Raw genomic sequence first — 21,058 nt, forward strand, 5'->3', positions numbered from 1 at the left:
TTTTCTAAAATTTTCGAAAATTGTGATAATAATGAAACTGGTCTATAATTAGTGAACTGCTTATTGTCTCCCTCTTTGTATAATGGAATAAACTTAGCCATTTTCATTTTACATGGAAATAAACCTGCTGTGAAGGACGAATTACAAATATAAGTCATTGGCTGTACAATAACCCCTATAACCTTCTTTATCAAAGACATGTCTTTATCATTCCAATCTGTAGATGTTTTGCTTTGACAACCACCAACTATTTCAATAACTTCCCTCTCTGTTACCGGTGTCAAAAACATAGAAGCTGGGTTGATTTCTCTGAAGTCCTCAGCTCCTCCCCCTCCCTCCTCTAACTGAGGAGTAAAAATGTTTTCAGCCAGTTTTGGTCCCACATTTACAAAGTAATTACTAAACTTTATTTAGACTTTAACTGTGGCATTTATAAATGTATGAATGACATGGTGAAAATATGACTTAAAAATTAAGTTCAATTGTTGTCTCTTGTGAAAGGCTAACACCCAAAATATTCCTCTAAAATTTGAATGTTTCTCTTTACAAATAGCCCCCATAAGCTTTAGCACGACACAATGATAAAGATGGCTCTCCCTGGCTCTGCCTCTCCCCTGCCTCATTGTAAGGGGTTAGGAAAATTTGGCTCATCCCTTTAGTTATGCTGTTATAGGCTTCGGCTGCTGGGGGACATACCGGGTTACCCTGGCTCATCCCTTTAGTTATGCTGTTATAGGCTTAAGCTGCTGGGGGACATACTGGGTTCCCTTGGCTCATCCCTTTAAAATGCTTGTATGAACACACAAACCAAATTTACAACAGGACTAGAAGGCTACACAACCCATGACCCTAGGCAGATTTGGCAGGCCCAATGCTGACACATCCACACTCATTCTCTTTTAGGGGTGGTAACATATGCACATGTCTGGGGACCTGCATCACTAACATCCCATGAATCATAAAACCTTGTCTTACCTCAAAGTTGACATGTACCTTTTTTAACAGGTTATAATCTGTCTATGAACTGTGGAAAACATGTTCAGGAAGTTCTTTGCACAAAATCTCTCTCACTTAAAGTGATCTCACCAGCTCTATTCTTGACCTCCCATGATGAGCCATTTCATGACTGTCAGGTGTGGTTCACTTGTTTAATTAATATGTGAAGTCATGCTATCAGGCTTTTCAAATCCTAGAGTTTCAACATCTATTTTCGATAAGAAGCTAATGCAGGAGACAGGTGTAGGAGACCATTTTCATGTTCCGCCTGCATGAAAAACTCAGAGTGATGAATTATAATCAGAAATAATCACTAAAACGTTTTTTTTTTCAGTGAACCACACCATTAAACAAAATAAGTGGTTGGATGGCCACGCCCACTACCCACTCCCCCAACTGGTTTTTGTAAGCTCAGGATAAGACAGGAGGGGCTCCAAGTAGAGCTGCTGCTCCTGCAGTGTTGACAGGTGAATGGTGGTTCTAATTTTGCTTATTGTGATTTCAAAATAAGAGAACTTTTTAAATGGCTCATAGAAGCACGTGATTCCTGAAACCAAACACTGACAGAAAACTGATGCATGTTTTTATTCACCTTTGTATTGTTCCCACTTGGCAGCACAAAAAAGTAACATTTGCATAATAAATCCCTTTAATTAACTAGATTTATTTCTTCTTATTCATTTCAGTTTCAACTAGATCCTAGTCTGCTCTTTGTTTAATTTAAAATGTACCAAAGTGGAGGCATTGCCACAGATCAATAAGGGTATGAAGCCAATAAACGCAAAACATTTTTATGTAAAAACCATCGACCTATGGTAAAAACTGGCCAGGCTCCACTCATACTCCAGGCCAGCAGGTGGCGGTATTGCTCCTGACAGTTGGTTGGTCACTAAACGTCAGAAGACTAGCTGGAGGTCTCCATGTGACCAGAAGCTGGTTCTCGTTCCTGAGCCGTTATGGACTTCTCTGAAGCCAAGTTGAAGCTTCAGCAGCTGCTGAACAATGTGACACCGTCCGAGCTTCCAAAGCTGCTGGAATGGATGAGGAACTCAGGTAAACACACCTGCACGTGCGCCTTGTGATTTGTGAATGAAACGTCATTCATCTTCAACACAAAGTCTAGTGTCACCAGCATCCCTAAAGGTCTGGAGAAGAGAGATTAAGCAGGTAGTTATGAGTAGATAAACACGCGTGTTAATGCACAGAGACGTATGTACAATAAAATGTCGAAAGCACCAAACCAGAGAGCCCAGAGCAGGCGTTGTGCTCCTAGTGGTGCTTAGACAAGACTTGGGAGTCTGCACTGTCACATTTGTGTGTAAATAACAAACATTCCCTGTATTTCATAGAGTTAATTGCTACAATATAGTAACAGCAGTTCAGTTCCAGTTGATTTTTTTAGAGTATCCTGTTCTGTTCTGGTTCTGCTGGACCTGACTGCAGCTTTTGACACCGTTGACCATCACTTGCTACTGGATAGGCTAAGAGACTGGGTAGCAGAGGTTTGACCAAGTCACTGCTTTGCAAGTAACAAGAAAGTCACAAGTCTTTCCAGTCAAGTCAAAAACAACCAAGTCCAAGTCGAGTCCAAAGTCAATGATGTGGAAGTCCAAGTCAAGTCCAAGTCCTTAACTTTGAATTTTTAAGTCATAATCAAGTCATCTGTCCAACTTCTATTTAATAACAATGATAATAAATAAATCCCAGAAATAAAGATTCTTAAAGCTTCATTTATTTGCTCAAACAGCAGGAACTGAAACTGATTATAAACAAAGAGCTGCTGCATTCAGCAGAACAAGATCTAACCCAGAACGAAGAGTCATTTATGATTTTTGTCCATGTCATGTCACTTTTGTGCTAAAATATTAAATATGCTCAAGTCATCATCAAGTCAACAGAAGCAAGTCGATTCAATCACAATTCATTGGCGTTCAAGTCTGAGTCAAGTCGTAAGTCTATATAGATTTTATCAAGTCAAGTCAGAAGCTATTAAAATAATAACTCGAGTCTGACTCGAGTCCAAGTCATGTGACTCGAGTCCACACCTCTGCTGGGTAGCCCGATCAGGATCTGCTCTGGACCTGCCTCACCCGTGGTGTCTCACATTTTTACTCCAGTCGGGTCAGCCCAGCCTGGGCCTAGTGGGGTGATTGCATTTATGGTGTATTTACAGTTCTGGTTCTTGCTGCAGCTCTGGTCTGAGCTGCAGTCAGAGAAGATGTTAACCTCACTGCCTCCAGAGTGCTAATGAATCGAGCGCGTGGCAAGTCGCTGCTGGCTGATTCTCATGAGTTACATGACTTTGTGAGACATCAGGTCACCGCTCCAGAGACTTGAATGAACTCCCTGTGCCACAAAGAACAGTTTTAGAAAACACTCCGGTAAAAAAGGGTCCACACTAATGTCGTAACATCACAAAAAAAAGCATATTTTTATGGGACAAGGATCAAGCTTTTATGTTTACTCATCAGTAAGTGGCTGGAAAATCTTCAAACCGTTAATGAAAATTCTGACTTGATCCCACTAGAACCACAACTCCAAATAATGTCTGTGTGTTCTGTAGGTGAGCTGGATCAGCCGCTGTTCGACAACAACAAGGCGATGCTACGTAGCATAGCCGACGACCTGAAAGCCATGCTGCCTGTAGATGCCATGCTGCCCTCAGAGACAACTGCCCACCTGAAGGTACTGATGTGTTTCGACCCCACAACTCCACCACCCACGGTGCTGCTCAGTGTCACTTTGTCTGCATTTCAGTATACAAAAAGACCCATCACTCTCAAATAGGAGGGATGCTTCGATCAGGTTTTTTGCTGCAGATCACCAATACGGATCACGTGGATTGGCCATAATTATGAGTGCTGCAGACTACACAATCATAGAAAAGGGGACAATAATGTCACCTTAAATGGCCTGTGTTCATTTAGACAAAATCATGTTTTTACTTTTTCAAGAGAAACAAACGACTTGCTGCACAATCAGTGTGTTTGTTTCTCATCCCACCTCACGGCATGAATTTTGCACAGGTGTGACTCAGACTGGCCACAATAAAAGACCACTCCGAATTATGCAGTTAGATCATAAACGGCACTATGCCACTGATGTTGCAGCTTTTCAGGGGAGCATGCAATTATCATCCCGACTGCAGGGATATCTACCAGAGCTGTTGCAAATGAAATTAATGTTCACTTTTCTACCTTAAGCTGTTTCCAACGGTGTTTCTGAGAATTTGGCAGTACATCCAACTGGTCTAACAACCACAGACTACGTCTAACCACAGCAGCCCAGGACCTCCATTTCCAGCATGTTCACCTCCATGATCATCTGAGACCAGCCGCCGAGACAGCTGCAGCAGCAATTGGTTTGCATAATGAAAGAGTTACTGCAGTAGCTGTCAGGAACCGTCTCAGGGAAGCTCATCTGCATGCTGGTCGTCCTCATCTAGATCTGGACCTGACTGCAGTTCGTCGTCATAACCAAAATGATTGGTCAAATGCTCGCGTTCGATGGCTTCTGTCATATTAGAGAGGCTTTCTCTACATGGATGAATCCCAGTTTTCTGGGCAGATGGCCAAAAGCGTGTGTAGCATCATGTTGGTGAGTGGTTTGCTGATGTCCAAGTGGTTCATGGTGGCGGTGGGGTTCTGGTATGGGCAAGCGTATGTGCATTTTATTGATGGCATTTTGAATGCACAGAAACACCTTGAGGCTCATTATGCCCTTCATCCACGACCTTCACCTCATGTTGCAGCATGATAATGCACGCGCCCATTTTGTACACAACTCCTGGAAGCTGATACCTTCCCAGTTCTTGCATGACCAGCGTACTCACCAGACGTGTCCCCCACCCACGAGCATGTTTGGGATGCTCTGGATCGGCGTATACGACAGAGTGTTCCAGCTCCTGCCGATATTCAGCATTTCACACAGCTCTTGAAGAGGAGTGGACCAACAATTAACAGGCCACAGTCAACAACCTGATCAACTCTGTGTGATAGAGATGTGTTGAACTGTGTGAGGAAAATGGTGGCCTCGCCAGATACCGACTGTGGGAGGAGATCAGACCTTAATGTCACGAGTCTTTAAATGTCATCATCTGTGCACTCACTGATGGTAATGTTGATGTTTATTCTGTAATGTTGCCAGATGCAGCAGCGAGCCCGGCCAACTGTCCACGTGGACAGCTTCCTTTACAGTGATGAGCAGGTGGACTCTCTGTGTGAGGAGGGGACCATGAGCAGGAACTACTGCCTCAGCTGTGGATCCATCAGAACTGCTCCGCTGGGTCAGAACACATCTTTGACTTTTACCTACAGAACCAAGACTCTGCTCTCCTATTAAGTCAAGTCAAGTTTATTTATATAGCGCCAAATCACGACAAGAGTCGTCTCAAGGCACTTCACATAATAAACATTCCAATTCAGGTCAGTTCATTAAGCCAATCAGAAATAATGTTTCCTATATAAGGAACCCAGCAAATTGGATCGAGTAGCCAGTGATTTTACATCAATCCTCATACTAAGCAAGCATGTGGCGACAGTGAAGAGGAAAAACCCCTTTTAACAGAATGAAACCTCCAGAGGATCCTGGCTCAGTATAAGCAGCCATCCACCACGACTCACTGGGGATCGAGAAGACAGAGCAGACACACACACACACACACACACACACAAGTAATGTTTCTATGGTTACATTGTGATTTCTTAGTAAATATTCTATTTGGTGAGACATAAACTTTATTGTATTTATCCTAGTGAATCTATAATTAAAGGGTAAACTAGTAGTAGCACATTCAATGTCAAGGAAAGTAAAATGTTATTATCAGGAGAGGGAGAAAGTTTAAGTGGTTAACAGCAGTGTGCTAGACGATGGCCTCCTCCGTGAGGCTGCCACAGCTCAGCAGAACATCATTGTAGCTTCTTCTGGGGAAAAAACACTTAGAGAAAACAGCTTAAAGTTAACAGCTGAAATAGCAGAAAATAATACAGTTAAAGAGCAAACTGTTGAAGAAAGTAGTCGAGTGTGGAAAGTGTTCAGTGTGTCCTTCCTGCAGTCTAAGCCTATAGCAGCATAACTACAGAGATAACTCTGGATAACCTAGCCTTTTAAATGGAGGCATGTTGGAGGCAGGGCAAGGGAAAGATGTCTTTACCGACTGTACACTCCACCTCCCTCTACTCCCCCACTTGTCCAGATTTAGGCTAACATCAGATTTTAACTATAAGCCCTATCAAATAAAAATGTTTTAAGCCTAGTCTTAAAAGTAGACAAGGTGTCTGCCTCACGTACTAAAGCTGGGAGCTGGTTCCACAGGAGAGGAGCCTGATAGCTAAAAGATCTGCCTCCCATCCTATTTTTAGATATTCTGGGAACCACCAGTAAACCTGCAGTCTGAGAGCTAAGTGCTCGGTTAGGAACGTATGGAACAATCAGATCACTGATGTATGATGGAGCTTGATTATTAAGAGCTTTATATGTGAGAAGGAGGATCTTAAAATCTATTCTGAATTTAACAGGTAGCCAATGTAGGGAAGCTAAGACAGGAGAGATATGATCTCTCTTTTTAATTCTCATCAGAACTCTAGCTGCAGCATTTTGGACAAGCTGAAGACTTTTAACTACATTCTATGGACTTCCTGAGAGTAATGAATTACAGTAATCCAGTCTTGATGTAATAAATGCATGAACTCCTGGAAAGGATGCTTCTAATATTCGCAATATTCCGAAGGTGGGAAAAGGAAATCCTGCAAGCCTGTTTAACCTGGGATTTGAATGACATGTCCTGGCCAAAGATGACACCAAGGTTCCTTACTTACACTCGATACTAAATAATCTCAGTTCAGGAGAGCAGATAAGAACTGATATTTGAAACCGTTCTAGGTCCACCTGGTCCAGAGCTAAAACCAGCTCATCTGTTCCAGCTGTGACTGTCTTCTTCTCTTCCTGTAGACTTCATCTCTCACTCCTTCTCGGCATCAGAGCTTCAGTTCCTGTTCCAGAACGTTCTGCCTGACCTGACTGGACGCACACTGGTGGACGTTGGTTCCAGACTGGGAGCTGTGTTATATGGGGTGAGAGGTCACACACTTGTTTTCCTGTGCAGAGTGGCTTGTTTTTTTAAAAGTGAGTTTCTCTCAGTCTGCCAACAGACTACTTCACAGACTCTAAAAAAACACGAGTCCTCATGTTGCTAACCCTAAAAGGTAGAGTATCCATGGATCCAAGCTGTAGGCAGGATTAGGCAGTGCCCAGTGAGAGTCCCACCGGCTCTCCTGAATATTCCGGACCACCCTGCACCGTTCCTCTTCATGGGAATGAGGCATAAGGGTTTCCAGTCGACCAACAACTAGAGAAAGGTCTGTCCACCAGACATGAAGAGGGTGTGGGGCTGATGGTAGATCTGGAGTTTTGATCAAAAAGGATGTATGCCAGGATTTAGTGCATCCTGGGTTTTTGGACATGAGGAACTTGATGGGGAAAAAACTTCTATGGTGATGAAGTCTTTATTGTAACTGTGTGTTCAGGGTTACTTGTACAGCTCGGCATCTCAGCTGCTTGGTCTGGAGCTCAACAAGGACTTTGTCAGGCTGCAGAATGAAATCCTGCAGAAATACAGGCTCACGGACAGAGTTCAGGTTGGTTCCTCTGAAAGCTCCCAACTCACCTATTCAGCTGAATTTATTCCAACCTTCCACAGGTTCTCCACGCAGATGTCTGCACACAAGATGTTCTGCTGCAGAGTGCTGATGTCCTGGTCATGAACAATGTCTTTGAGTATTTCATGGAGTCCAGTGAACAAGTCAGGTAATGAACCTCAGAGTGGTCCAACAGGACCAAGATAAACCCACCTGAAGTATTCTGTTTCTGTCTTCAGATCATGGAAGTTCATCATGCAGAACTTCAGGAGACCAGGATCCCTGCTGGTGTCTGTTCCTAGTCTGCAGGAGAGTCTGAATGCTCTGCAGGTAACATCATCGAGGTTCAGCCTAAAACCACCAGTGGATGTTTCACTATTAAACACAGAATCCAACATAGTCCATCAGACTCATTCTGAGTGAAACATTTACAACAAACATCCTGAAACACTTTAGAGACTGTTTTCCTCTCCATCAGATGCCATTCCAGCCTGGATGGGTGGAAGAAATTCCTCTGGTCTACGACATATACCTGGGAAGGGATGCAGATCCTGATGCCATTAAACAGATCCATCTGTACAGAGTCACATGACCTCAGTTACACTTTTCGATTCAGAGTCAGATGACCTCAGCTACACTCGACTATACAGGGTCAGATGACCTCAAGGCAGATCCAGAGTTACAGAGTCAAGTAACCTGAACTCAGGTTTCTAATTTTACTTGGAGTTGTCATCAATGAGGTAAACATAGTCTGATCTGTTCTGGTCTGAATTGTTTAGGACCGTTTTCAGACCCAGCCACCCTGATCTGAGCTAGTTTAAACATATTTAAATTATGATAGATGAACCGGTATGTTTAGATTTTTACAAATTTAGTTTTGTTCTCTAAACTGAGGGAATCCTGTTTTTATTTTTTTTTTATTATTATTATTTTTATTTTGTTAATAAAGATCTTTCTTTTGGATATTGTAGTTGTTCTTTTATACAGTTAGTTTTGGTGTAAAATATTGACGACCCTCTGTTCTGTTGTTTCTGGTTTTCCATCTGTTTGTAGATTCTAACTGAATGTTTGGGATTGCCTGGAAAATGTCATCTGTCCATGGAAATGTTGAATGAATGAGAACAGGAAAGTTGTTGAACGAACACCACAAGCAGATGCTATCAGTTAGAAATTAAGGTTTTAATGGAGTTGATGGATGTTTTTCTGTCGGTTCCATCCTGGCAGACATAAGAGCTTCTAGCATCTGAGACCATCCCTGCTTCCTAGAGAACTCTGGCAGACATCTAAGCTGTGGTTTGTTAATTCAATTCGATTTTATTTATATAGCGCCAAATCACGACAAGAGTCATCTCAAGGCATTTCACGCAAACACACACTTAGGGCCTTGGGAGTGAACACATTCAACGGCATTTGGCAGGGGGATATTTCAGCCTCCTCCCGGGTGCCGGTGCCCACTTCCAATTTTAAACCGCACTTAGACACCGAGGGCTGAGGGTGTAAGTGGGGTGGTGCGGTGGCATCAGCTGGCATAGGCCGGATGATGCCCGCACTGCCCGCTCACCACTGCCATGGAATACACCTCATGATCACACAACACTATATTGGAGCAGGCGGAGGGAGACTAGGGGTCTTAGCGCACCTCTGTTGTTGCTTGGCTTCCTGGGGCTGGAGGCTAGGAGGGAGATCAGGCCATCTGGTTGGGGTCTGGGGTGGTGGGTTGCTGTGCTCAGCGTTGGGCGGGGGAGCCTGCTCATCAGCACCCCAGCAGAAAGGGTCAAACTCTGGTTACCGGTGATGGTTGTACCCCATGTGCAGCAGTACCGGGACCAGAGTGAATAGGGTGAGTATGGGGAGCATGAGTGGGTGTCCGGCGTGCATTTTTGTAAGTCTTGGGTTGTATGTGCATGTGTGAGCATGAGGGAGGGAGCGTGTGACTGTGTTTGTGTATGACTGTATATGTCAGGTGGGGCCTTTGACTGCTCCCCTCTCCTGGAACTTCTTTTGATGATATAGATCTTCGTGCCCCCTCCCCCTGCCACACCTGGTGTGAGGGTTTGTGCCTTGATCTGCCTGAGTGTTCGTGGCAACCGGGTCTGGGGGTTTAAGATTTTTGGCATCTGCCTGATCAATCCCGGTGGCTGCCTGGTGGGGTCTGGGTCCCTGGACTCTGCTGGGTCCCCGGCGGGGGTGGTCGCCCCTGGGTCCCGGGTCGCTGGGTCCCAGGTTCGGCCGGCTAGGGTGTGGGGGGCTGCGGGCGGGCCTGTGGGCTTGCCGCTGATATGTCCCGGGACTCTGCTGGCTGCTGGTTGTGGCCCCCCGGGGCGATCCTCTGTGCCTCTCGAGGGGGGCGGGGGCCTTTCTGGTTGCAGTCTCCTTGGGGTTCCTGTGTTCTGGGGCAGCGCCTGAATCTCTGGGACTTGGAGCTCCCCCCCGTCTCCTACGCATCTTTGGGGGGTGGATCTGTGGTCCCTCACACACTCTGTTGGACGCTCCTATAGATAAACCTTACATAAACAAGCGCGTGTACACACACAGGTGCTCACATGGTGCTCTCAAAAGTATGGGCTTGGGAACGTTAAACACAGGTCTTAAGACTATGGTGGGCACTTAATGCACTGTGATTTATTATCGTGATTCTTCAGTTAAGCAATGTTGATTATATATTTCGTCATCAAGTTGACGCAGTGATAGCTTGATCTTGTTGTATTGTTGTTGTGTCCCTTTTTTTTGTTCTTTTGCTTTTTTGTCTTTTTCTGTAGGTCTAGAAGCAGACTCTTGTTCTTTATTGTTTATTTTTGTGGACCTCCCCCCCCCCCCTCCCCACCTTTTCTTTTCCTTTCTCTTTCACCTCTGTCTCCGTGTCTGGTCGGAATTACAAAGCATTCAAAAACAGTAACAATAAAGTTTTAAGTATCAGGTGTGACATTAAAAGCAGATGCTTTGATGCTCCACCTGAGAGTAAATCTGTAAGGCTTGTCACCAGCATTCAGACATCAATTCTGTTTGCTTCACAGCCAGACAGGACACGGTAAAAAAAAAAAAAGAAAGAAAAAGAGATAGCTCTGGATAACCTAGCCTTTTTAGATGGAGGCAGGGCAAGGGAGAGCCGTCTTTACCGACTGTACACTCCACCTCCCTCTACCACCCCACTTGTCCAGATCTAGGCTAACATCAGATTTTAACCATAAGCCCTATCAAATAAAAATGTTTTGAGCCTATTCTTAAAAGTAGACAAGGTGTCTGCCTCACGGATTAAGACTGGGAGCTGGTTCCACAGGAGAGGAGCCTGATAACTAAAAGATCTGCCTCCCATCCTCATTTTAGATATTCTGGGAACCACCAGTAAACCTGCAGTCTGAGAGCGAAGTGCTCAGTTAGGAACGTATGGAACAATCAGATCACTGATGTATGATGGAGCTTGATTATTAAGAGCTTTATATGTGAGAAGGAGGATCTTAAAATCTATTCTGAATTTAACAGGTAGCCAATGTAGGGAAGCTAAGACAGGAGAGATATGATCTCTCTTTTTAATTCTCATCAGAACTCTAGCTGCAGCATTTTGGACAAGCTGAAGTCTTTTAACTATATTCTGTGGACTTCCTGAGAGTAATGAATTACAGTAATCCAGTCTTGATGTAATAAATACATGAACTAGTTTTTCAGCATCACTCCTGGAAAGGATGCTTCTAATCTTAGCAATATTCCAAAGGTGGAAAAAGGAAATCCTACAAACCTAATTAACCTGGGATTTGAATGACATGTCCTGGTCAAAGATAACACCAAGGTTCCTTACTTTGTTCTCGGAGACTCATTTAATGCCATTCAGGTCAGGTGATTGACTAAGTAATTTCCTTTTCTGGATTTCTGGTCCAAACATGAGAACTTCCGTCTTGTTTTGATTTAAAAGCAAAAAGTTTAGAGTCATCCAATTTTCTGTGTCCTAAGACAAGCCTGTAATCTACCCAACCGATTAGGTTCATCAGGTTAATGGATAAATATAACTGAGTATCGTCAGCATAATAGTGATAGTTTATCCCATGCTGTCTAATGATTTTACCAATTGGGAGCATATATATATACTAAAAAGAATTGGTCCAAGCACTGAACCCTGTGGTACTCCACAAGTAACCCTGGAGTATGAAGAAGATTTGTCATGTACATTTACAAAATGAAATCTATCAGACAGGTAGGATTTAAACAAGCCTGGCGCTGTTCCTTTGATCCCTACAACATGTTCAAGCCTTTCTTCAAGAACATTGTGATCTACTGTGTCAAAAGCAGCACTGAGATCTAACTAGACTAGAACAGACACAAAATTCTTATCTGAGGCCATGAGAATATCATTTGTAACTCTCACTAATGCAGTTTCAGTGCTGTGATACTCTCTAAAACCAGACTGGAATTCCTCAAACAGATCATTAGTGTTTAAATGCTCACATACTTGGATGGCCACTTTTGTCTCAAGGACTTTGGATAAAAATGGAAGGTTAGATATTGGTCTATAATTCATTGAGTCATCTGGATCCAGAGAAGGCTTCTTAAGTGAAGGTTTGATTACAGCAACCTTAAAATCCTGTGGTACATATCCATTTACTAAGGATAGATTGATTATATCTAGAATGGGGCAGAAACCAAAGGAAATACATCTTTAAATAATTTGGTTGGAATTGGATCCAAAATGCAAGTTGAAGGTTTAGATGAAGCTAATATTTTTGATAACTGAAAGCTCAACTGGATCAAAACGGTTCAAGCACAGATGAGGTTCTACAGTCACCTCTGATGCTGCCTCACTTACTGAGGAAGAAGAAATCGCATCAGGGAGGATGCTAAAGATTTTGTTTCTAATAGAATTAATTTTACTTGTAAAAAATCCCATAAAGTCATTGCTGCTGAGGGCTGAGGGAATAGATGGCTCAGAGCTATGATTCTGTGTAAGTTTAGCAACTGTACTGAAAAGAAATTTAGGATTATGCGTATATTCTCCTCAATTAACGCTGAGAAATAAGCAGTTCTATTTTTTCGAAGCTTATTTTCTTAAAGCACAAGACTATTTTTACAGGATAGGTAGGCCTCCTCATGGTGCGTAGAGCGCCATGTTCTCTCCATTTTTCTAGAGTTTTGTTTTAGAGCTCGTAAATGAGAATTAAACCAGGGAGCCAACTTCCTGTCTCTAATTACCTTCTTTTTTAAAGGGGCAACATCATCTAATGCCACACGTAAAGAGGAATTAACATGATGAACTATAGCATCAATTTGTGAGGGGCTAGAACTGAAAATATTGCCCTCTGCTACGTTCCTCTGAGATGCAGAGCACAGTAAAGATGGAACAGTTGATTTAAAAGATGCAACAGTGTTGTCAGATAGAGACTATAGTGAAATTTACTTTCATGTCTCGAGAACTCAGTTATAAAAAAACTCAAAGGTTATCAGAAAGTGGTCCGAGAGGACTGGACAGGTTTAAATGTCCAGACAGAACTTTGCTCTGAGTCCAGCCCATTGTTGAGCTCAGAAATGTGGTATGACTGCTGTGAGATTATGAAACCCAGTGGACAGGAACTGACTGGATCCAGTTTGATTCTACAACATAAGAAAGGCCCAAAACCCACCTAACCTGTGTCCTCTACAGCTCCATGCTGTGATATTTTCCACCAGAGGACGTTTGTCTTCATGTCATGTGGAGAGCTGCAGATTCCAGTCAGTCTATTGGACATGTCTCTTGTCTATTCAATGCATGTTGATGTAAAACTCATTTAGTGTTCAGGCAGGTTCCAGTTCCTGGTATACATGAGTGTTGGTGGATCTTGCTGTTCCTGAACATTAGAACCATGTTCCTTTCATCTAAACAGACAAATGTGTGGCGAGGCAGTTTATTTGTATGGCACATTTCATACATTGTGCAATTCAAAGTGCTTTCCGAGTCATACTCAGTCAAAGTCTCTACAGCTTTCAGCACAATCACATTCAGGTTAATGTTTACATCTAAACCTTTGTGCTTTTACGTACATTTAATCATTTTATCAGCTGGGATAAGATGTCAGGACAACTCTCCCAGGTACCATCAAGGAAAATGTGGATTAAATTGGGGGAGGGGCTTAACTTATTTTGAACGACTCCATTGCTTCAACCACTGCATTATAGCCATTCGTCTATTAACAATGTTTACAATCCATTTTTCAGATGTTGGAAAAGGGGATCCCTACCAATCCATTCCTCTCCTTATGAGGCATTTTAAGACTTTGTGTGTGGTATTCTCTCTTACACACACACACACACACACACCTGTTATTAACGCTACAATTATTGTTTAGTTATGTTCAGCATTCTTATCCACAGTATCAGGTCAGCAGTCCAGGTCATCTTAGTCTCCAATCTTTGTTTTTATAGCTGGTTCTTGGGTTACCAGATTTTTTTTCTCTCAGTGGGTTATTTCACCTTTCTCTTCCAACCAAACTTAAGTACAAGAGGGGACGTCTTTTGTCTAAAACATCAGTTCCACTCCCAGAAGTGTGGTTGAGCTTAATTTCTCGGTGGTGAACGGTCCCCCATATCTTTCTGGCAAAGATGCAAACAGTGTTGTTTGTGGTTGTTTTAGTTTCCGATAAGGGCAGGCAGGACAATGAAATTTCCGAGCCTCCATTCAGTCCGTGAAGTGGACACAAACTTCGTCAACAAACCGCCAGTGAGCCGATTTTGAACCCAGACTTCTGACTCCTCATTTGGACCGCCGGTTATCGCTTTTTCGGAACAAAATTGGGTCGAAACAACCACTTACAGGTAGTTTCTAGTTCTGTTTTAGATTAGTGGGTGTCGGGTGGGTTCCGGCTGCCTCGCGTCGAACTGGGTCTGAGCGTGAGTGTTCCTTCTGAGATAATGAAGAGGAACACTTCCATGCGGGCAGATAATCGGCGCGTCTAACAAAAGACCCGCTCTCATCCTTGGTTCTGCTTCTGTCTGATTCTGTAGTATGTGGAGCTGAAGTTTAGTTGTGATATTAGTTGTGAGTTTAATTCGTATTTCTTTCAGAGTGGAAGCGGAGCTAAGCAATGCCGTTCCTCCACGGAAAAGCCTTTATCCGACAGAGACCTCCAGCGGACCTTAGGCCGGATGAAGAAGTGTTTCTCTGTAAAATCACGCATGAGATCTTCAGAAGCTACGAGTAAGTAGCTGCCGGTCTGGTCCGGTTCACCTCCTTATCTGCTTAAGTCGTGTTAAAATGTTGTGTGACTGACATCGAACAAAGTTTATTAAAACCCAACATGGAGCCAACTTTATCCCTAGTTTGAGTTAACTCGTGTTAGCAGTGACGTAGGTGTAGCCGGTAGGAAGTAGGGGAGAGAGGTAGCATGTGCTGGGGGTTAAACTTCCCGAGCCGGGGCAGGTGTAGCGAAAGCGTCGTTAGCTTGAGGAGCTAACGCTGAAGCTGAGCGAGCGGCGCCGCGTAACTTCTGAACGGTGTTATGTTAAAATGTGTTTCCCCGTTGAAAAGTCTCCCCGCAGCTTCTCTCCGTTCTCTCTTTAAAGGAACAATTCAGAACGCTCAAAACGAGTTTCTATAGGACAGTTGTGAATATTTGATTTCTGACCTGTAGTAGACCGCTCTTTGAACAGCCTCAGTTTGGAGAAACCGACCAAGCTAACAGCTAATCCCAGTGAAGACAGTTCCAAAGTAGATTTCTATCTGTTTAAAAACAGCCAATGTCTAAAATGTAAAGACTTTTTTATTTTACATTCTGTCAAACATTACATCTTCCATCTCTTCTGGCGGGAATGTTATATTCTGGCTGGATGCTTATCTAATTTCACTCAATTTCTTATGTAAATATCTGTAGAATTCTACGAAAATACTCGTATGTGACAATGAATATATTTACTAAATATTATAAACATAAACTCATATATATATATATATATATATTCTGTTAGCACATCAGTCTGATCAAGTTTCTTTAAACCAAGACTTTTCACAAAGATCGTCTACACAAGAAGGATCTACTACAAAGAGGGACTTCCTGCTTAGCTGTCTACGTTGAGTTGAAAGTTGGAGCTAATGGTATCCCAAAAGAGTGTGGCTAGATCACCATGGTAACAGATGGTTACAATCTCCAGGTTAGAACCACCATATTGGGCTTTCACACCTGGGTTGGACTGTCACAGCCCTGGTAGGTTTTTGTGTTCACATCTAGGTCATCTGTGTGTATTCCGTGCTCAGCTGACCTTCTTTTTTTACCTGCTCTCTGGAGGTCAGCTTTGTGTGCAGCCAAGCCAACACACCCACTACAGGCTGGCTGATGTTTACGCCTACCTACTAGATCAGCCAGCAATGGCTTCCCGCATGTATGGTTCATTATCATTCTGCATCAGTGTTGCCAGATGTACGATAATTATCGTATTTGTACCATAATTTTGGGCTCTGTACGATCAATAGTTTCAAAAATCCTCAAATGTACGATAATTTCACATTGCATCTAGTAACACCGTCTTTTGCTGTGGCTTTCCCATGTCAATTACATAATGTTAAACTGTTTTGAAGTCAGATTTCACCTCAGTGCTTACAGGTTAATGCTATTGTGTCTATTACAAAAACTGACTCTGGGTCTCTGTACAATAAATAGCCCAATCACATCGATAGGGCCTACTCTCGCGAGAAACTGTAAGGTTATGTAATGTGGCAGTGGCCCGCCAGTTTTTGCTGTTTGCCTGCGAGCGCGCCAAGTTAAGTCTAAGCTAGGAGGACAGAGCGACGAGACAATGGCTTCTAATCTTAAAAGAAAAACCAGAGAAGGGACGGATGAAGGTAAAGCAAAGCAACACCGGACACAAGTTTATCGTCCTGTGTGGGAGTTATTATCAAATTTATAATGTACGATAATTTGTACTGAAAAACGATGCAGTAGCACGAGAACAGACCGCTGTGAGGAGCACAGAGCAGTCTCGGTGAGAGAGAAGGAAATTGTTTGCCTAAAATCCGAGTCTTCAAAAGTAACACGGTGTCGGTACAAGATCTGCTCGGGGTGCAAGATCGGCTCGGGGTCCTTCGACTGCCGATGACGTCAAAGTACGGCAAACCGACTCGGACAAAATACACTACACATCTATACTGTTGGAAAGAATTTAGCAGTTTCGTTATTAAAATAATGTTTCTTAAGACGTAAGTTTGTGTTTATAATGGTATTTGTAAAATAAAACACTATTTTATTCATAATGTTGAACTCCTCTTTGAGCACATCCCTTGAAGAATCATAGGTATTAGCAACACCTGTGAAATTGTATTTGCAGGAAAGAAGTGTGTCCCGTTTATTTAAGTATTTTGTGTTTAGAGTTTTTGACGTCTTGTCCATGAGTAGTTCAGTTACGCTCATAGCTGCTAGCCAAAACTCTGGAGTTAAAAGTTTTCTGGCTTTACTAAAATACCTGTCTGTACTTATTTGATTGATGGTATTTTTACTTTCTATTAGACTCCAGATGTAATCATTTGGCAAGTTTCTAATTCATTATTTGCAATAATGTAATCGGCGATATTAGCATTAGCATTCCTATGGGTTTTTCCATGTATATTAGCATTGCGCTAACCACTCGCTGCCAAATTGCAGACTTTGAGATTAGAAAATCTCCTGGCTTTACTAAAATATCTGTCTGTACTTATTTGATTGATGGTATTTTTACTTTCTATTAGACTCCAAATGTAATCATTTGGCACGTTTCTAATTCATAATTTGTAATAATGTAATCGGCGATATTAGCATTAGCATTCCTATGGGTTTTTCCATGTATATTAGCATTGCGCTAACCACTCGCTGCCAAATTGCAGCCTTTGAGATTAGAAAATCTCCTTTTGTCACATCGCAATTTAATTGCACATGCAATTAATCGTTCAGCCCTAATATACATGCAGCTCTATGCTAAAGGTGTATTTTCAAAGAGGTAATGATGGATTTCTTTGTAAAAGTTGTCCATCTTTGAAATATTTGCCTGGACCAACATAACGTGATAACAACGTAACGTGATTACGTAATTCCGTGAGGTTCATGTTCAGCCAATCAACTACTTAGACGTCATCGGCAGTCGACGGACCCCGAGCCGATCTTGCACCCGAGCAGATCTTGTACCGGCAACGGCTCACAGCTGCCTTTGTTTACTACCTTAAGGAGGACAATGGACGTCTCCATGCATCTTTTGCTCTAAATCAATTTAGGCTGCTTTTAAGCTTGGTTAATGCTTGATGCATTCACTTTCCACTTGGTGATGCGGCTCGCGGATGGAACACGCTTCACAACTTGCAGCGTTTATGGTTCTTGCGGCTTGTCTCTGCAGTGAGCCAATATAAGCAAGGAGCTCTACGGCATGCATCCAACACTACACCATAGTAGAAGTAAAAATGACTGTTTACAACATGGCATTCCAGCATTTTAAACAGCGTCCTCGTCTTTTCCGACAGTGCGAGCTATTTCTCTCCAAGAATTATTAACAACCTGTTGATCACGGCGATCTCTGAGAGCTGAATCATACAAATGTCTGTATTTACGAACCTCTGCCATACTAGTTCTTGCCAGTTCGCCATGTTTTTCTGCGTCCGACCGTCTGCGTGGATAGAAAATTTCCTAGGTGCGCGGTGCGGAAAGTTTGGGCCGTGCAGAGGTGCGGTGGAGGGGCGTGGTTGTTAAAATTACGCAACTTTTCCGCGCGGAGCCGTGCGAACCTCGCGGACGCGTCAAGCATAAACCAAGCTTTAGTCTGCTTCACTGGAGCAATGTGAAGCATCTACAAGATGAAACCTAGTTGATGTGTAAATGTGTGGTTTTGATGTGAGGAGGCTAGGTTTATCTTTTCTTTGTTTGCTTGTGTGTGAGGGAAATTACCAGTGATGCAGGTTTTGTGACAGTCTGCTTCCACTGACAAAACTACATTCACTACTAGGAAGCCTGCTGCTGTTTCTATGCCAAAGCGGTGTGTGTGCATCCATCCATGCATGCACGTGTGTGAATGTACTTCTGTCATTCACTGCTGCAATGCCGCCCTTTCGGTCTGCCAGGCAATCCCTCCATTTGGCTCATTTTTCAAACAGGAAGTGTGGGTGGAGTAAGACTCTGGGATGGGGGTGACTCCCACTTAAAAGGCATAAAGTCAGTTGTGCTGTTGGCAGTTCCATGTGACCACGTGTTAAACTCTGATTTGTTTTATTTCGTCTCCACACAGCGAATTCTTTGAGAGGACCATCTTGTGCAACAGTTTAGTGTGGAGTTGTGGGTTGACGGGACGAGCGGGGCTCACCTACCTGGAGGCGGTGGAGAGCGAACGGCGGGCGAAGGAGAGTTTGCAGAGCTTCCCCCTGACCCTGGTGGTGCCGCTGCTCCACTTGGCTGCTCTGAGTCACCGCTGCCGGCTTTCGGAGCTCTGTGAGGATGTCTACGGCTTTGTGAAAGACCGCTTCTTTCCTGGAGAGACGGTGCATGTTGACGGGCGCAATGGATCCAGGTAGCAGCAGATTCTGACACCTGTCTTTTAACGGCGTCATGAAACATGCCTCAGTGTGTGTGTGTGTGTGTGTGTGTGTGTGTGTATAGACATACCTGTGAGATCCTACAGGTGCACTCACCTTATTCAAGTGCTAATGGAGCCCCTGCCTCTAATGGCCACAGCAAACCAGCTGACAGCGACACTATCATCATCAGTGACAGTGACAGCGAGTCAGATGCTTTCCAGGGTTCCCCAGCACACGTCAACGGGTCAGAACCTTTATACCAATGAATCAATGACATTATGATATAGCTGCTAGACATCTGGTGTGTAAACAGAACTCTGTTGGGGTTAAATGTTGAAATAGATCAAAGGGAAGTAGTTAAGCACACATCTCATGGCATAAAGTGGAGGTGGACCACCCACTGACCTATCATTCATTTGACCCAGTGAAGATCCAGATGGGATTAAACATCTTTGATATGAATCGTAATAGTTTAGTGCATGGGCTTATCTTTAATTTCTGTATTTTGAAACAGGCAATTTTTAGTAAAGGTGAACATTTATACTTTTTATGCAAATTGTTTTTTTTTTTTACTTTTTATGAATTCCAAATTTTTTTCCACCAAATTTTTTCTCTTCTTTAGGAAAAAGCAAAAATACCAGAAATGTATAGATACAGAAAAACATCTCAAATTTCTAGAATGTTGACAAGTTTTGTAAAACATCCATAAAATAAACCAAGATAACGAAGCTCCTGTCAGCAGCTCTGATTCTGCTCAGCTACAAAGTCTTTATTGAACTTTTTCTGTTTGCTTTGGTTTGTCAGTAAGAAGAAGAAGCTGAGCCCATCAATGTTTCAGTACACCGTTAGGAGGATCAATGAGGAACACAGCCAGGCGCTGACTGTGAGAGCCAATCAGATTAGGTGAGACGCACACCTGCACTCCAGACAAGGTTCTACTCAGCTGTTTAGATTATTCAGATCAGCTGGTTCTTAACTAGCCCGTTGTCTGGATCTGAATATTGAAGCTTATAAACTGGTAGCCGAGCCTTTGGTGGTTTTAGGGGTGGGGCTGCAGGGGCATGGGCCCCTGCTGAAATCTGATTGGCCGCCTGAAGTGCCCCTGTCCAGTCACTCATCTGTCCTTTGCTTGATGATCAGAATCATCTCCAGGTGTAAACACTAGTGGGGCTAATGATGATCCAAATAGGAATTTCCAGCATAAAATCTTCTGTAAGGATGTGCTTGTCCTTGATGGCCCCAGACTCCACTGGGCAGAGTTAACACCAAATCATTGTTCAGATGCTTATGGACTCTGATCACCTAATTTAAATGAACAGGTTGCAGATCAACTTTAAAATGAGTGTAAATAAAACATCAAAGAAAATCCTGCCTGTTGTTGGTTTAAGAATTGAACAAAACTTAAAACGCGCACCAGTTAAACACCTCCAGTAGAATAACTCTCTCATGGATACAAGGCATTCATTCCTACTACAGATCGTTATTAAACTATGAGTAAGGTTGACCTTTAAAAAGTTTATTATTGGACAATGCATATTTCCCATTTGATAACAGGAAAAACAAATTTTAATGGCGATAACCTGCCAGTGTCTGTTTTCCTGCTACAGAGGAGAAGAAAAGACCAAGATCTTCTAGCAGAGCGGAGGAGAAAGTAAAGAGAAATAGACGGAGAAACTAGTTTGTATGTGGGAACACATTTGTACAGAACACCCAGTGTTCTGGAGTTTAAACTACGACTAACGGGAAACTCCTCTGTTTTACCAGTAACTGTTTGGTTTAAAGGATCTCGCTATCAGCGTTGGCCCCGCCCACTGACTGAGGTTGTCATAAAATAAATTCAGAGCATGAAATAATTATGCAGGATTTTTAGAATGACATCATTTCTAACATAATAAATTGTATATGTAATATTTATGTATTTGGGGTTTTCATTGAATAATTGGTCATT

At 42.9% G+C, this 21,058-nt stretch overlaps 2 protein-coding genes across 3 annotated transcripts in view; both read left to right on the forward strand.

Moving 5' to 3' along the window:
* The first annotated feature begins 1,862 nt into the window (after positions 1-1,862).
* zgc:109986 (uncharacterized) lies at positions 1,863-8,594 on the forward strand. 2 transcript variants are annotated; one of them, XM_015969427.3, is made up of 8 exons: positions 1,863-2,049; positions 3,560-3,681; positions 5,143-5,281; positions 6,946-7,067; positions 7,521-7,631; positions 7,694-7,800; positions 7,871-7,961; positions 8,110-8,594. In XM_015969427.3, exons 1-8 carry the CDS (start codon positions 1,953-1,955, stop codon positions 8,221-8,223), a joined length of 903 nt encoding a protein of 300 aa, XP_015824913.1. In that variant the 5' UTR covers positions 1,863-1,952; the 3' UTR covers positions 8,224-8,594. The 2 variants fall into 2 exon arrangements, with proteins under 2 accessions (XP_015824913.1, XP_015824915.1); XM_015969429.3 differs by lacking the exon at positions 7,521-7,631.
* A 5,676-nt stretch (positions 8,595-14,270) lies between these two features.
* baz1a (bromodomain adjacent to zinc finger domain, 1A) overlaps positions 14,271-21,058 on the forward strand; it is a 35,705-nt gene continuing 28,917 nt past the window's right edge. Inside the window, exons 1-5 of the mRNA XM_054741835.2 lie at positions 14,271-14,405; positions 14,655-14,787; positions 18,825-19,103; positions 19,193-19,354; positions 19,915-20,013. Coding sequence (XP_054597810.2) covers positions 14,675-14,787; positions 18,825-19,103; positions 19,193-19,354; positions 19,915-20,013 — 653 coding nt within the window. The 5' untranslated portion in view covers positions 14,271-14,405; positions 14,655-14,674. The remainder of the gene's footprint in view (positions 14,406-14,654; positions 14,788-18,824; positions 19,104-19,192; positions 19,355-19,914; positions 20,014-21,058) is intronic.

Source organism: Nothobranchius furzeri, chromosome 18, assembly GCF_043380555.1.
Source record: "Nothobranchius furzeri strain GRZ-AD chromosome 18, NfurGRZ-RIMD1, whole genome shotgun sequence".
NCBI lineage: Eukaryota > Metazoa > Chordata > Actinopteri > Cyprinodontiformes > Nothobranchiidae > Nothobranchius > Nothobranchius furzeri.